The 15,972-nt window shown below is 40.3% G+C and overlaps 1 protein-coding gene across 2 annotated transcripts; it reads right to left on the minus strand.

Annotated features, from left to right (window-relative positions):
* Positions 1-6,057: 6,057 nt before the first annotated feature.
* LOC147891851 (uncharacterized) lies at positions 6,058-15,711 on the minus strand. Of its 2 annotated transcripts, XR_015542404.1 has the most exons (4): positions 15,317-15,711; positions 15,037-15,153; positions 13,865-14,920; positions 13,603-13,828 (listed from the first exon to the last, which is right to left on the minus strand). XR_015542404.1 is itself a non-coding variant. In XM_087387896.1 (3 exons), exons 1-3 carry the CDS (start codon positions 15,701-15,703, stop codon positions 6,171-6,173), a joined length of 585 nt encoding a protein of 194 aa, XP_087244022.1. In that variant the 5' UTR covers positions 15,704-15,710; the 3' UTR covers positions 6,058-6,170. The 2 variants fall into 2 exon arrangements, 1 of the variants encoding a protein (XP_087244022.1); XM_087387896.1 differs by lacking the exons at positions 13,603-13,828; positions 13,865-14,920 and adding an exon at positions 6,058-6,251 and having other exon boundaries at positions 15,317-15,710.
* Between the last annotated feature and the right edge of the window lie 261 nt (positions 15,712-15,972).

Below are 15,972 nucleotides of genomic sequence, written 5' to 3' on the forward strand. Positions count from 1 at the left end.
AAGGAGATATGAAGAGGAAGAGAGGAGGAGAGAAAAATATAGGAGTTTGACTATCATATGCAAATGAATTTTGCAAATGTGGCTACATTGGAGCAAATGGGAGCTCACTTGATGTTGTGTTTGTCATTAGAAAACTTTCCATTTGGTGCAGAGGAGATTCTAATCCTCTCTAACCCCATGTAAGAGGTAAATGACAGAGTAAGGATGGCCATCTTTAGGTTGAATGCAAAATTTCTCTTGGTTTGATACTTTAGTATTTTTTAAAATCTAACAAGATAATGTTAGTTTTTTTTTGGGTGGTCATATTGCATTTACTTATATCAATACAAAGCCGTGTATATACGCTCGATTCTCTCCTTTCAAGGGTACTTATTGATAAGGAAAACCCCATAAAGGATGTTTGTATGTGGTTGCAACCTATAAATTTGGATTATGTGTGAGTTATCTTTATGGCATATTATGAGGCATAAGTAACATCACTTACTTTTTTTACTCTTGCATTGGCAATTGTGTCAAATAATAATTGTTTTTATTTGGTGGTGCATCTCACTATGGAGTTTATTGATTTTGGACTTTCAAGACAATCGATGTTTTCTTGTCAATTCGATGCAAGAGTTCATGGCATGGTGTCATAGTAAGAGTACACTAGAATGTGTTGTCAATTTCATATTACGTATCCTATGCAATGCACACGTTAAGTTCTATCATGGGCATGTTTGCACAACAAGATATCTCTTATCGAGTCAGAAATCTAACCCTTGGGAAATTCAAGACCATATTATTTTTTTCTTGTGCCAATAAACTCTAAGATTGGTCAGGATGGAAATCTTACTTTCAAGACAACTGTTGCAAGAATACATATTCTTAGACAGTCTAACAAGTTCTTCCCATGGTTCACTCAATTGCAAGGGCATATGATTTGAAGGAAGCAAGTGGCCTACACAGTGAGAGACATCGCATTGAACACTTTGAGTATGATCATCTTTAAACAAAGTAAAACACCACAACCTAGCTTGCAAAACTTTCCAAGCAATAAGCTTGCCACCAAAGTGACCTCTTGGAGGGCTTGTGTCGGCCTTAGTAAGTACTATAGTTTGCTCATTTGGCAAAACCCATCTTTGTAGAATACCATTAGCCCTGATGATACAGCTACCCACCAATCAAGCTATACTTCCAAGCCTTCAAGGCCAACTACTTGTGCTTGTCCTTTGGCATGTGCTCAAGAAAAGCCCCAAAAGATAAATAGTGTAGCATTGCAACATATTCGTATTTAGTGAAGTCAATAGCAATAAATGGGCATCTAGAAATTTGGTAGCAACACCTTTGTTGTTATCAGGGGTAGGTAACTTGGATAAATTATCAACTCTTGCATGTGATTCTGTAGGCTTATGAATAATCCTGAAATTGAATTCTTGTAATAACAATATCCATCTGACCAATCTTCCTTTGAGAGGCCTTTGATCAATATTTTATCAATAAGTATACTAGAGCCTAATGGTCAACATAGAAAATAAACTGAATTTTGACTAAATGCTTTCTAAACTTGTATACACTATTAGTCGTACCAAGAGCTTCATGCTCAAACGTTTATTCTTTCACTGAGTTTTCGTGAGTTCCTCTGTATTCCACACTTGTAGTCTCCCAGAAAATAAGGAAAATGGGCTCTCTATTGAGATGGCAAGGCATTGTTCAAGATTTCAAAGCTACTCAATCCATAAACTGATGTATGGTCTCCATTTGTTCTTAGTTTTTTGGTCTATCTATTGTAATCGGAACTTCAACTGGTTATCTTATGTCTATTAAGACATAATACAATAACTTCCTTAATCCCCCCCCACCCACCCACACACCCACCCGAAGAAAAAAAGATGCCTTATAATAGGAGGAATTACAAAGTGTTGATGCCTACTAGACTAAAATATTTCTTAAGTTGGATCACTTCGGGGATGCCCTTCCAAAGTTTTCCTGCAAGCCTTAAAGGAAAAATGGGATCTAGAGACGATTAATAGAGTCGAAGATGAGGAGGGAAGGATAGCAACCAAACCACCGCTATGGCATTTGCAGGGGCATTAAGGGAAATTTTAGGGGATGGACAAAGCATTAATGTTCCTTGGAGCTCATCTTGCAAGCCTTCATGATTATACTAAGTCCCAAAGTTTTAAGTGGGGATCTTGTATCTCAGAACAAAGAGTTCATGACAAGACATCTGAAATTTGCCTTGTCCTAGACCCCAAGATGAATGGCCTTCCAAGTAAAGCATTTGCATGGTGGGTTTTCTTTCTGAGAGACTTGGAGTACATTGGACCTTGGTTTTGTAAAGCAATGTTTTCCAATGTCGAGGCTAGTGTGGAAGTAAATGTTGGGGTTGCAGTTCATATAACACTTTAAGATCTATCTTCAAAGGTTGTCCACTAGCTCCACTATTGTTTGCCTCAGTGATTGAAGTGCTTATTAGGGAATGAAATGTAGCAACAAGTGGTAAACCAATACGTGTTTGCCTGTGATGCCAAAACTAATCAGTTATATGGCTCTTGACATACTCCAAATGGCAGTGTTAAGTCACATTGAACATGGTATGGTCTTTGAGCATTAGGAACTCCTGAGGGCATCAGCCTCTCTAAGATTCAACAAATTTTTAAAGCTAAACTAAAAGAAGGGAGAGACAAAACATTAGGCTAAAATGTGTATGTTTTGGCAATCAATGATATTCTTCATTTATGTAGGCTTTTGTCAACAATGTGTGATGCTTCCTCAAGTTTCATTGGGAACAAGTCATTCAGGCTTTTGAGGTGGTTCCTTTAGAGTGAGGAGGAGGGATCTAGAAATTGGCATTGTATCCCTAGTTTGATATCATGGATTAAAAGTAGCCTTGGGATTCAGTATTTCATTATTGCATGATAGGGCTTGTGCCTTAGGGACCAATGGTTAGGGCAAATAACCCATAAGAACACCCTGTGGGCCACTCTCCTAAGATTCTTCATGGATCATTACAGTGCAAGAGGCAATAAGCCATAGAAGGATATGCCTTGGTTTCAGGTTGTTTGCTCCCATTACCTTGCTAAATGTTCAAATTTTGATATGTTGGAGTGCATTATGAAGGGATGTTAAAGGATTCACCCTCTGTATGTTGGGAAGGCTAGAGTACTCTTCGTTGGAATTCGAGCCTAGGCCATATCTAGTGGGGTAAAGCTCTTGTTTGGAATGGATAACCCTTTGCACAAATGAACCAATGTAGCACACGAAAACTATGGAAAGAAGGAATAAAAGTTTTGGCAAATCTATGCGATCCTAAGTCAGTTGGAGATCCATTGATGAGCTTAGTATTGCTATTTTGTTATGGACTTCAATCAGAGGTTCTATATGGGCTTGTGTAACAAGTCCCCAGGTATGTGGAAGATGCATGGAACTCAAGATTGGTTTGCAGTGTGTAAAGGGAGAAGGGAGATGCTATTGGCTTTGGTGCTCCAAATGCTTCCTTGGATTCAAGTTCTTATTCTTGAAGACAGTGCATCGTTGGTTCCCTCTATGTGGGGTAGCAAGAAGATTGCTATCGACCATAGGTGTCCTCTTTATTAGACAACCATAGAGACCATTCTACATCTTTTTCGTCCCTATTTGGTTTCAAGCCAAGTGTGAAGTATGGTTACATCTAGGGTGCACAACTCAAGCGCTATGTCAGGGCTTAGTAAAGCTCTTGGATGGAAGCATGCATTGTTTAGAAACCTCTCTTGTTTCACCCCTACTATGTGAGGAGTTTGGAAATTGATGAGAGGTACTTGCTTGCACACAATTCGGTTGACTAGAAGAAGCTTGCCTTGGGTTGTAGACGCCTCCATTGTTACGAATCTAAAAGGATAGTCTCTTTGTCGACACGCCCTTTTAGGGGACGCTATTGTCTTTTTGGCCTTGCATAGACACAAACGAGGCTCCTTTGCTCAAGTCAGTAGGACATAACTTTGTTAGCTTTTGAGGATGAAAGGTCCTTGACCTTTCTGTTTTAATGAAAAATTCCCGAGTTTATATAAGTAGGTCTTTTATCATCTAACCACCCTCCTAATATGTGTTTAGAGGGTCCTACACCTCTTTAGTTTATTTATCTATTCTTTTATTGTTTGAAATCAAGCAAGCCAAATTTTTATTAGAACCATAACTTTTGATTGGAAGCTCCATTTGAGAAATCCTTCAATGGTCATTTGTTCTACATGTAGGCCACCAAATTGATGATGATTGTCTTATTTAGAGCTTGTAACATGAAACGAATTTGATTTAATTATGTCAAGATTAATTCAATACATGCTTCTCAAAAAAGCATATTTATGTATTGGATACATTATTTGGTAACAAAGTAAAATGACACAAAAGAGTATTTTACAAGTACTAATATATTTTTGGTGTATACGATATCACTCCAATAGGTTTGCTACTGTGCCTAGTCTACTGACCAATGCGCTTGTAGCTAGAATAGTCACAAGGTGTCCAATGGGTGAAGTTGTGCAGACGCATTGATTGGTAGACTTATCACAGTAGCAATCCTATTTTCTTAGGACCATTCTAGTTGCAAGTGCATGGAGAAGTCCTAAGAGATAATGTGACCAACCAGATTGTTGTACACAACTTGAGGTGTCATTTCAATGTATTGGAGTACTTAAGGGCATCTCTTCTATATAAATTGGCATTGAAAAGTTGAATTGTGGATCTCTTTCTACTTCAAGTAGTTAAAAACCTAATCTAAAATCAAGGCAACATTCATTGCTGAAGCTATGATGTGATTTGCAAGACGAATTACTAGTTTGCAAATTAAGCATGATGGAACCCAACAAGGCATGGGCTCCATGCTGAAGATTCAAGAATGCTCACTTAATGGGTGCAAATATGCATAGTAAAACATCGAAGTGAGGCTTGATGAAATGCTAGGATAGCAAAAGCAAGCTTTAAAAAAAGAAAAAAAAGAAACCCATGAGGTAAAAATGGACGCCATTTCATATGATTCCTCCAACCAGAGCAACACTTTGAAGCACTAGATGATTGGCCATGCTAGCATGTAGTAAAGTGCACACAACACGGACACCATGAGAAAATTAGTTGCTCAAGCCTCTCATATACCTATGAATTGATTTCGTTACATGGTAAAGATGATTTTTTTCCGTTTGAAAATAATATACAACTCTATAAGATATATAAAAAATTGGCGAAAAGGATGGGACCAAATTGCTAAGATTACGCAGAGACAACGTCAAGCACACCAAAAATTTTAGTTATAAGAAGAGTACAAAAGAAAGAGAACCGGAACTATAATAACCCACAGAAAGGGTTAGTATGTGTCCCCTCAACGATGTATTTTGTGGTCTATTACTCTAATAAAGCAAGAGACGAGCAGCCCGCTACCTTTACATGATTGATGCCAAGTAGGCTGCTCCCAAATGAACCTTCATCCCGTACCTTCTCTTTGGAAGTTTGTTAGAGCACTTACATCGGCTATCGCAATACATGCCTGAGTTATCCCCTTTTATGTACACCACAAAAAATAGTCCTTTATTCCATGTATATTCTATCTCCCTACCCTTGTATATATCGATATCCCTCTTTATGACCAATACCTGTTAGAAAGTAGTCCTTTGGCACTAGCATAATGTGTTTTATTCAATTGTGCTTTTGTTTGTGCTCAAAACAAATTTTGGAAACGCCGATCGTGGCTGTTTAGTTGAAGTCAGCTCAGCTTTCCCTCATCCATGCTGTTAGAGTAGGTTAAAAGAAGTAGAGTCCTGCAAAGGGCCTGTATGCGAGTACATTTCGAAAGGCGGCAAGCATAGTGTGCGGATATTTTTGTCACTGATAAGAATAGATATAGATATACTAAAATTATGTAGCATGGCCGATGCCTGTTGTTAGACTTTTTACAGAGCCCTGTTACAAAACCCAAGAAGTCTGAGGTTTCTTCCCCATTCAAGATAAAAACCAGAACACTCACTGTGTATAAAAAAAGAAAATCTATATAGACATGAAAACAGCTGTAGCATCTCGACATTCTTTCGGTAAATTTGCACTTAGTTGCTCACGTGATAGAAAGGCCCAAAAAAAAGGAGCAAAATTGCCATCTTCATTGACTATTTCATGAATAAGACAAAGATACATGGTACAAATCCAAATAGCAGCACGCTGTCCCTTTACAGTCAATCCAGGAAACCATCTTCTCGATCTTGCTTCTGTGCTTCTTTATTTGCTAACTCAATTGACTTGAACCATAAATAAGCCTGTAAAGAAAAAAGGCAGTTTAATCAGATTATCACAGTTGCACTCCTGTCTCTAGACCACACGTTGCTAAGATGAACAGTGCCATAGAGATAATACAATCCTTGCAAAGACAGACACAAAGGGCCAGTTCAGCATACTTACAGATCAACTAGCAACACAACCAACTAATTGAAGTGCCACAAACCAAAAGCAACAGGAGATTTTATAATCACCAACAAACCACAGATATATGCAGGCCTGCTCCAGCAGAAAGGAACCTTGACCTCTGTAGAGCCAGCCCTTGCCATTTTAGGGCACCTAGTTTCCAAAACAAACAAGGTTAAAGACTGTAGGGCTGAGTACACTGCTTCAAACTCAAGCTGCACTGGGCAGGAGCCTTCATCCGATGCCTTACTTTCTCCTATGTAGCTGCAGCCTGCTCCACCTGCCTATTTCCCTCATGTTAGTTGCAGTTCCTTTTTCTGCTCCATTTCCCCTTCTGCTAAGGTTTGGTGGAGAAGAGGAAAGGGAGCAGAAAGCTGCAGTTCCCTTGTCCTACATTTTCACCTTCCGCATTCCGTCCTCTCCTTTAATAGATATTTAAGTCAGTAATTCAGAGATAAAGGCCCTAAATTGCAGGTCATTTCAGGGAAGCAGTTGGCCAGAGAACTCAAGAGGGAGTGTGCCATCTATGCACTAAATGTGTCAGTTTCTCAGGAGGGTAGCATTTCCCATGTTGAGGATTATCATATGCAGAAATTGCTCTCAGAATTTACATGTGTTTACTGATATGCCTTCACAGTTGCCTCCACGAAGAGATGTTGATCATGCCATAGTGCTTGAGCCTGGTAGCAAGCCGATTAATAAAGCTCAGTACTGTCTTTCGAAGGTAGAACGAAAAGAAGTGGCCACACAGGTGCGAGAATTGCTTGAGAAGAATTTTATCTCTCATAGCACTTCTCCTTTTGCATCCCGAATGATCCTAGTGAAGAAGAAAGACGGTTCATACCGCATGTGCATTGACTATAGAGACTTGAATAAGGCTACTATCAAGATTAGGATTCCAATCCCTAGGATAGATGACCTGTTAGATGAACTCAAGGGTGCTCAATTTTTCACTAAGATTGATTTGAGGTCAGGCTACCATCAAATCAGAATGAGAGAAGGAGATGAGCACAAGACAACCTTTCGCACAGAAAGAGGTTTATATGAGTTCAAAGTTATGCCTTTTGGATTGACCAATGCACCGGCTACTTTCCGCGCACTCATGAATAAGATTTTGCAGCTCTTCTTTACAAATATGTGCTGGTTTTATTTAATGACATCCTCATTTACAGCAAGGACAAGCAGGAACATATCACACATGTCAAACAAGTCCTAGAAATCTTGAGATGGCATCAGCTTTATGCTAAAGCCAGCAAATGCACCTTCATGGCGGAAGAGGTTGAATATCTTGGCCACATTGTGAGCAAGGATAGAATTCGGGTGGATCCAGCCAAGGTAAAATGCATAAGGGACTGGCCACAGCCGCAAAATCCCACCCAACTCAGAGGCTTTTTGTTTGGCTTCTTTCTACAAGAGAATTATTAAACATTTTGCCAAGAGGGCAGCCCCTTTCGCTGCCTTGTTGAAAAAGAATGCTTTCAAATGGTCAGGAGAAGCACAACTCAGTTTTGATGACCTCAAACATGCCTTGAGTAATGCACGTGTATTAGTGTGCCCTGATTTCTCACACCCTTTCATTGTAGAGACGGATGCAAGTGGCAAAGGACTGGGGGCTGTTCTGAGACAACAACAAGGAGAGCATGAAATTTACAGCCAAGGAATTGGACTATCATATTTATGATCAACAAATCCTGGCCATACTACATGCTTTCGAGGAATGGCACCACTACATGTACAGTAGCAGGATTAAGGTTAAGACGGATCATAGGACACTCAAGTACTTACGCAACACAATTTGTCCATGAAGCAGAAGAGATGATTGCTAGTCTTACGATTTTGACATTGAGTACAGGAAGGGGAAAGAAAATGTGGCTGCCGATGCTTTGTCTAGAATGTAGCTTGCAGTCTATCTGCCGTTTCCACCATCTATCAAGATTGGATCCAGGAAGAGAATATGCAGGATTCAAAGGCAGTTCCCATATTTCTAGAGTTATAGGAGCCTTCAAACCAAGGGCATGCTGAATTCAAGCTTCATAATTGGCTGTTGTAACACAAAGACAGAATTTATCTTGTGCCAGATTCAAAGTATAAACGGCTGGTTTGGTAGGATATGCACCCATCTCCTACAGCAGGACATGCTGGTATCACTAAGACATATGAAAGAATCAGACAGAGTTTCATCTGAGATGGCATGTGGCAAGATGTGGTTAAATATGTCACTGAATGTTTGCCTTGCCAACAGAATAAGGGGGACAGCCAGGTACCCCCAGGTCTCTTACAGCCTCTCCCTATTCCATAAGGCAAATGAACTCATATCACTATGGAGGGTTTCCTTCTACAGAGAAGGGATGGGATAGCATTTATGTGGTCGTGGACAAAATGACAAAACAGGCTCATTTCATACCCACTAAGACCCAGTATTCAGCATCAGAGCTTGCTTGGCAATTTATTGAGCATGTTTTTAAGCATCATGGCTTCCCTCAAGAAATTGTCAATGACAGAGATGCAAAGTTTAAGGGTCACTTTTGGCAAGAGATGCTTACCACCCAGAGACGGATGGACAGTCAGAGAGGGTGAACAAATGGGTGGAGGAATACTTGAGGCACTTTTGTCATGATACACAAAAGTCCTGGGATAAGTGGCTGGCTTTGGCTGAATTTGTACCAAACAACTTTCCATTAGCATGAGCCCTTTGAAGCAATGTATGGATGCAAGTTGGGGTGCCGCCTTTAATGACAGACATAGCTGTGAAAAATCAGCAAGCAAGGAGTGACTCGAAAGAATGGATGCCCTTTTGCAATTGGGTAAGAAGAATATGCAAGATGCCCAAGCCAAGCAAAAGAAGTATGTGGATAAACGCATGAGGTATCCGTCTTTTGAAGAAGGGGATTACGTGCATTTACGCCTCCATAAGAACCATTATGCCTTGTTGAAAGGTAACACCAATACGAAGCTTGGTCACAGGTATTACGGTACCTACAAGATCATCCGCAAAGTTGGAGAGGTGGCGTATGAGTTGGAGCTACCCAGTACCTCCAAGATTCACAATTTTTTCCATGTGACCTTGCTGAAGCCGCATGTAGGACAGCATGTCCAAGTTCTTCCTGAGCTACCACCTATAGATGAGGAGGGTCACATCCTCTATGCCCCGGAGTGCATCATGGGTTTCAAAGACCATGTGCTCAGAAACAAGATCTACGCAGAGTATCTTATCAAATGGCAAGGTCTCCCTGAGGATGAAAATTCATGGCAACCAGAAAGCATTGTCCAAGACTACCCCTCTCTCCTGTCCGGGCTGATTAGTAGTTGTTGTTTGCTGCACCGTTCGGACAGCCAAGATGTAAAATTTTGTGGGCAAAATTCTATGGGAAGGGATGGCTGTAATGAAGGGGGGAAATGGGCTAATTTAGAGGCCTTTTGAAGGGATTTTAGGTGGGACATGTGGAGGGACTATAAAAGTCTCCATCCACCAGCACCTTTGATGTGACATCTAATCCTATCTACTCCCTCCTCGTTCCTCCTACGTGCTGCCTACTCTCTCTCCCAATCTCTCTCTCTCTCTCTCTTCCCTTGACTCTTTCTCTCTCTCTTCCTCTCCCTCTACCCATTCCTCTCCTTCTTCCCCTTCATCTCTCTCCCTCCTACCAATTCTACTCCTTTCTCTAATCTGCCCTTCCCCCTTTCATTGCATTGTTATTCTAAAGTCTAAAAATCTACTTAGAAAATAAAAGAGAAAACGAAAGAGAAGAAAAAAGAGGTAACAAAAAGTTTTAAAAAAAGCAAAAGGAAGACATTCTTAGCAAGCAAAGCAACGCTTCTGTAGTCATCAGTGCCCAAGCATAAGCAGCTATACTCCGTTTCCAAAGATCCGCGGAGTCTCTTGGAAGTGCTTACTAAAATATGTTAAATAAACAAAAGAGAAAGAAAACAAGAAATACAGAAGAAAGAAAGGTGACTAAACAAAAATAAACAAGCAAATCAAGAAGCAAAATCTTCCAAAAAATAGGAACAAAATCTCTCTCTCTCTCTCTCATGTAGGAATGAAAGAAAGAATCTACAAAATGAATGAATTATTTAAACACAAAAAACTATATGAAACTCTTACACTCATGTACTGCGTCCTACAAAGATGCAAAATTATATTCCTAACTTAGAAAGCACATGCATACTCAATCAAACTCTCTTTTGAAACCAAAAGAAAAACGAGCTATTCAGCTCCCTGCTTTTTGTTTTCAGCTTATGTTCAATCATTCTAAACATGCCTAAGGCCAATACACCATAGATAAAGACTTCATATCTAAAATTGTGCGTACTTTTTTCAACTGTTTTTCTTGATTATACGTCTTGTGTATTAGTAAAGCGATCAAATTACTACATTGAGTGATAAAAGACTCCTTAGTTGTACAAAGGCTTGGATTATACCTCTTGTGTATTAGTAAAGTGATCAAATTACTACATTGAGTGATAAAAGACTCCTTAGTTGTACAAAGGCAGGAAAAACTATGGATTGGGAAGAAATGACTTCATGTTTTGCCAAAATGTTTGAGTCAATATGATGCATTTTTATAATGTGTAAACCACTAGATTCAAGTTGTTCACGTTTATCATATATATCAATCTCTAATCTTACGGTAGATTGAGAAAGTCTAAGATCTAAGAAAATATACCTTTGTAAGACTAGAATATATCCAAACATACAAATTTAGATTTTTTGTTGTTCTAAAGTCCAAAAATCTACACAAAAAACGAAAAAGAAGAAAAAGAGGTAACAAAAATTTTTTTGAAAAACAAAAGAAAGACATACTTAGCAAGCAAAGCAATACTTTTGTCGTCATCGGTGCCCAGGCATAAGCAACTATATTGGGTTTCTAAGATCTAAGAATGTAGAAACACGTGGGATAGAATAGATGCATCTTGGAAGAGGAGTGAGAGCACAAGATGTAACCAAAAATGTTGTTCACTATTGATTGTGAGAGAGGTGACTCTCTCTTATAGAAATGGAGAGAAGGTGGCCTAGATCAAAGGCACCTTCCCTACATCAGTGGCAATCAGCCCCTACATCAGTGGGACTCGCCTAAATCAAAGAAACCTCCCATGTGGGGACCTTTGGCTTACATCATCACTTAGGTCACACACTAGACACATCATAGCACTTGATGTGCCTCTACAACACACACACACACACACATGTGACTCCCCTAGATGCACACATGCACCATAGAGCAAGCCCTTGATCACACTTATCCCAACATACCCCCCCTCAAGGGTTTGCCTCTTGCAATGTCAAGGATACATCTAGTCTCATAGTTTCTCATGCCATCTCATGGTAGTCAAGGATAAATCTATGGCTAGGATCTTATGCTAGCAAGGGTTCCCAAGGGTGTGAAGTTCACAAAAATGGGATAGACAAAACACATATCACATGGCCTACATCATATGGTGACCAGAGGTGATTTACAAAAGACAAAACATATGACATTCTTTTTGGAGTACTACTCCAGGCAGAGAACCTCAAAATTTGACCAAGTGATGATAAACAAAAATTCAAAAGACAAAGTGCTCAAAAAGCATAGTCTTTATCTTCTACCACCAAGTTTCATTCTTCATTTGCTGATGGAGTCCTTTCTTCAGCCAGATTTGCTTTGTTGTTGAAGTAGCCCTTCTTCACAAGAAATGCTTCATTCTCTTTGGAGTTGTTATTCTTCATGGAATAACACGTTTCCTTTTCCAATTGTAGCCAAAGGAACTTACTAAGCAAGATATATTTGAAGCATTTCCCTTGTGCACCAAATACTGTGTGAAGATGATCCCAAGCTTCATGTGAAGTTTCAAAGCCATCAATGTGGTGAATGTATGAGTCACTTAATCCCAAAGCAATGATAGCAAGAGCCTTCTTGTCTTTGATCAACCAATTAGCTTCTTCTTTTGTAGGCTTCTTTTCCTTTCCATTCACAACATTCCATATCCCCTTTTTCATAAGCACAAACTTAGCTTTTGTTTGCCAAGTATGGAAACTAGTTCCATTAAACTTCTCTACTTGCTCGGGCTTAGTCATGTTTACAATTCAAGTACTCATCAATCATGGTCAAAGAGAATCACATAGTCATCATTCTAAATGCAAAGTATAAGGACACTCATGAGCTCCATGGCTGAGTTCTACTACTCAAGTACAAGCAAAACAATGAAAATTTGCAGTAAATAATAGAAGCCCCAAACTTATGGTGATTGCTCAACACCCTTTGACCAAAATATGAAGAATTCTGCCAACCTCTGACCAAGGTAGATTTGAGGCCACAATTCGCATACCTCGTAGCTCTATTCAAGGGGATTTTTATGCAAAAATAAAGGCCTTATACCAGAGAAGGTCCTCAACCAAGGAAGCGCGCAATGTTGTGCCAGGTCGCCATAGCCAAGCTTAGCAAGTTTGACTAGTTTTTTCTCTGTTTCTCCTCCAATACTTGACCAAACAGACTCAAAGTTCACTCGCAGCTTTCTTGTAGCGTCGCCCAACTCGTGCTCAGAGGAATTTGAAAATGAGTGAACACAGAGACCGAATTACGCGATACATCGACGGACTATTTTCTTGTTGGCACAAGCGATAAAGACACACAATTTCACGACAAGCTTCGAGCTGAAGGTGCGCCCTAGAGAGATTGTTCTACAGCACAAAGGGCTTGGAGAATGGTGAAACGACGAGGGAGAACAAGCTCTCACAAATTTGGGAAAGAAATAGTGAAGATGGTAGAAGCTTGAAAAAGTCTAAGAATTCCTACTAGGGAGCATCTAATACTAGGCTAAGTTAGATCTAGAACCTAAAGCTCTGATACCAAATGTACAAACGCGTGGGATAGAATAGATGCATCTTGGAAGAGGAGTGAGAGCACAAGATGTAACCAAAAATGTTGTTCACTATTGATTGTGAGAGAGGTGACTCTCTCTTATAGAAATGAAGAGAAGGTGGCCTAGATCAAAGGTACCTTCCCTACATCAGTGGCAATCAGCCCCTACATCAGTGGGACTCGCCTAAATCAAAGGAACCTCCCATGTGGGGGCCTTTGGCTTACATCATCACTTAGGTCACACACTAGACACATCGTAGCACTTGATGTGCCTCTACAACACACACACACACACATGTGACTCCCCTGGATGCACACAAGCAGCATAGAGCAAGCCCTTGATCACACTTATCCCAACAAAGAAAACACAAGAATCCCCTCTTGACGTGCAGTTTAGTTCATAAGACTCACAAAGAGAGATTTTAAAGAAGCATATTTATCAATTCAAGATGAACAATGTGCAATACCTTCTGCAAGGTGAAACAAATTTATCTCCAAAAGACCATTGATCTCCATGATGGAGATTCCAAAAACTCTAAAAGAGTTTTTATTTCTTTGTATAACATCAATAGAATCGGTCGCAGATGCGTCAACTAGCATCTCGAGTTACCCAACATGAAAAAATGGACAAGTTGGCTCATCGAATTACAAAGGAGTTCTTCGATTGCTTTAGAAACGAGTTGCCTTACCTCCAACGTGGATATTCAACAAAAGATTATCTCCGCTACACAATCTATAAATAGGCTTTCCTATAGTTTAGCTTTACTAAAGAAGCTCAAGTATGAAGGTAGCTCGAAGAATATCTTAAGTTGGGACAAATTCAGTCCCATTTGCTTCGCCCGTGATATTGAAAAAGAAAAAAGATGATACGTTTTATCTCTATATACATTACACAGGATTGAGCAATATCACCAGTAGCATAGGTATCCGATGGCTTGGATAAATGATTTGCTAGACGTATTACAAGGAGCCATTGGCTTCAGCAAGATAGATCCTAAAAGTGATTATCATCGGATCCGGATTAGATTCTAGGATGTGCAAAAAATCACTTTTTCATGAGCATGTATGGACATTACAAGTTTTTGGTTATGCTGTTTGGGCTTACTAATGTTCCAGCTATATTTGTTATGCTTATGAATGGCTTACTACGTCCGTACATTGAGAGTTCGTAACACACTATGTTGATGATATTCTTATTTACAACAAAAGTATTGTTGAGCATCGTGAACACTTAAAGAATCAATACTTTGAGAAAAGCTAGTCTATTTGTTAATAGAAGGAAAACCGTGCTATGCATAGTTAACTTGAGTATCATGGTTTAACATTATTCCCAATGGGGTTGAAATGAATTTGAAGGTGACTGCAATACTAGCGTGGCAAAGTCCTCAAAATGTGACCGTGTTGCGATCAGTTTGAGGATTTGTCCAATTTGGTCAAAGGCATATCAAACAATATACAAGATAGTGTTGAGTTTTAACGAGGGTAGTGGCCTCAGGTCTGAAATCGTTGATCCTCCAAAATCGTATTTCCTAGAAACCATTGCAAGAGGCATTGTGGCAGGAGCAGTCTTTTTCCAAGAGGACAGATCAATAGCCTTTGAAAGCAACAAGCTTCCTCCCCTATTGGCCAACTCATGAACTAGAGTTTTCACCGTTATTTGTCCTTTGAAAGGACAAAGGTATTACCTGAATGATTAAGAGGCTTCAAAAAGTAACTCGAAGCACTATTAAGCACAATAGGAAACAATCGAAATCAACGAGTCCAGCTTTCATGAAAACTTAACTAAAGACAGATTACTTACAGCAGTGGGAAGACCAGTTAATGCGAAAAAACCAAGGATAGGAGTGTAGAACGGACTGTCAGGAAAAACAACTCCAAATATCGGCTTCTTGTTGAAGTACTCAAAAATGGACCCGACCTTCAACCATAAGAAAATAGAGCAGGGTCACAATGGGCGATTCTCATCTTGCTTCAAAACAATGCAAACCTTAGAAACAAAGCCTTGGAGTTCCCACTGCGCAATCAAAGTTCAAAGTGATTCCAGCTTACAGAAGGAAAGAGTTGAAGCAGAACCCACTTACAGCAGCGATGGCGACGATGCCGGAAGCAAGCAAGTAAACGTAGAAGGGCACTTCGAGTCCGGGTTCAGAGACAGACTGGGAGCGTTCCCAAGGGGGAGGCTCCTCGGAGTCGGGCTGAGCCCAAGATGGGACGTTGGTCACCTGCTCAGGAGGGGAGTTGGCTGGAGAGGAGGGGTCTGTTCTCTGAGCACGAGTGAGGAAGGGGGAGCGACGAGGGCGAAGAAGATGGGCAGAGTTGAAGATGGGTGGGAGAGAGCAAATGGGTCTTGTGTGTAGTAGAGTGTTGTTAGGCAAGAGCACAGGCGTGGAGGCCATAGATGAGGACGCCATTTTTGAGAGCAGTCCATTTGTTTGGATAGAGGTGTGGCCGAGAAGAACGTCCCTCATGTGAACAAGGGTCCCCCTCCCTTCGTTTCATTGGATTTGTCGCCTCCGGTCACACTCGCGCACCAGAGTGCGCACTGAATCGAACGCGGGTAGCCAGCTCAAGCTCAGGTGCATGAGCACCCAAACTCCCTCAGGGTTTGTTCACACCAACGAATGGGAAAAGAGAGAGAAAACAAGGTGGCAATTCACTAAGGCCTTGCTACTTGATACTTATATGTATGTATATGTATGAGATGGAGTGGTCACTCCAATACGCCAATGTGGTTCCT

The sequence above is a fragment of the Dipteris shenzhenensis genome, chromosome 17 (genome assembly GCF_047967505.1).
Source record: "Dipteris shenzhenensis isolate YYH24624 ecotype China chromosome 17, Dip_SZ_1.0, whole genome shotgun sequence".
Classification (NCBI taxonomy): domain Eukaryota; kingdom Viridiplantae; phylum Streptophyta; class Polypodiopsida; order Gleicheniales; family Dipteridaceae; genus Dipteris; species Dipteris shenzhenensis.

Bases quoted from the DNA above. Each gene is read 5' to 3' on its own strand.
- LOC147891851 (XM_087387896.1), bottom strand. From the start codon at position 15,703: ATGAGGGACGTTCTTCTCGGCCACACCTCTATCCAAACAAATGGACTG. The intron at 15,154-15,316 runs GTAAGTGGGTTC...TTATGGTTGAAG, and splicing joins GCATCGTCGCCATCGCTGCT to GTCGGGTCCATTTTTGAGTA. The intron at 6,252-15,036 runs GTAAGTAATCTG...TTTTCTTTACAG, and splicing joins TAACTGGTCTTCCCACTGCT to GCTTATTTATGGTTCAAGTC.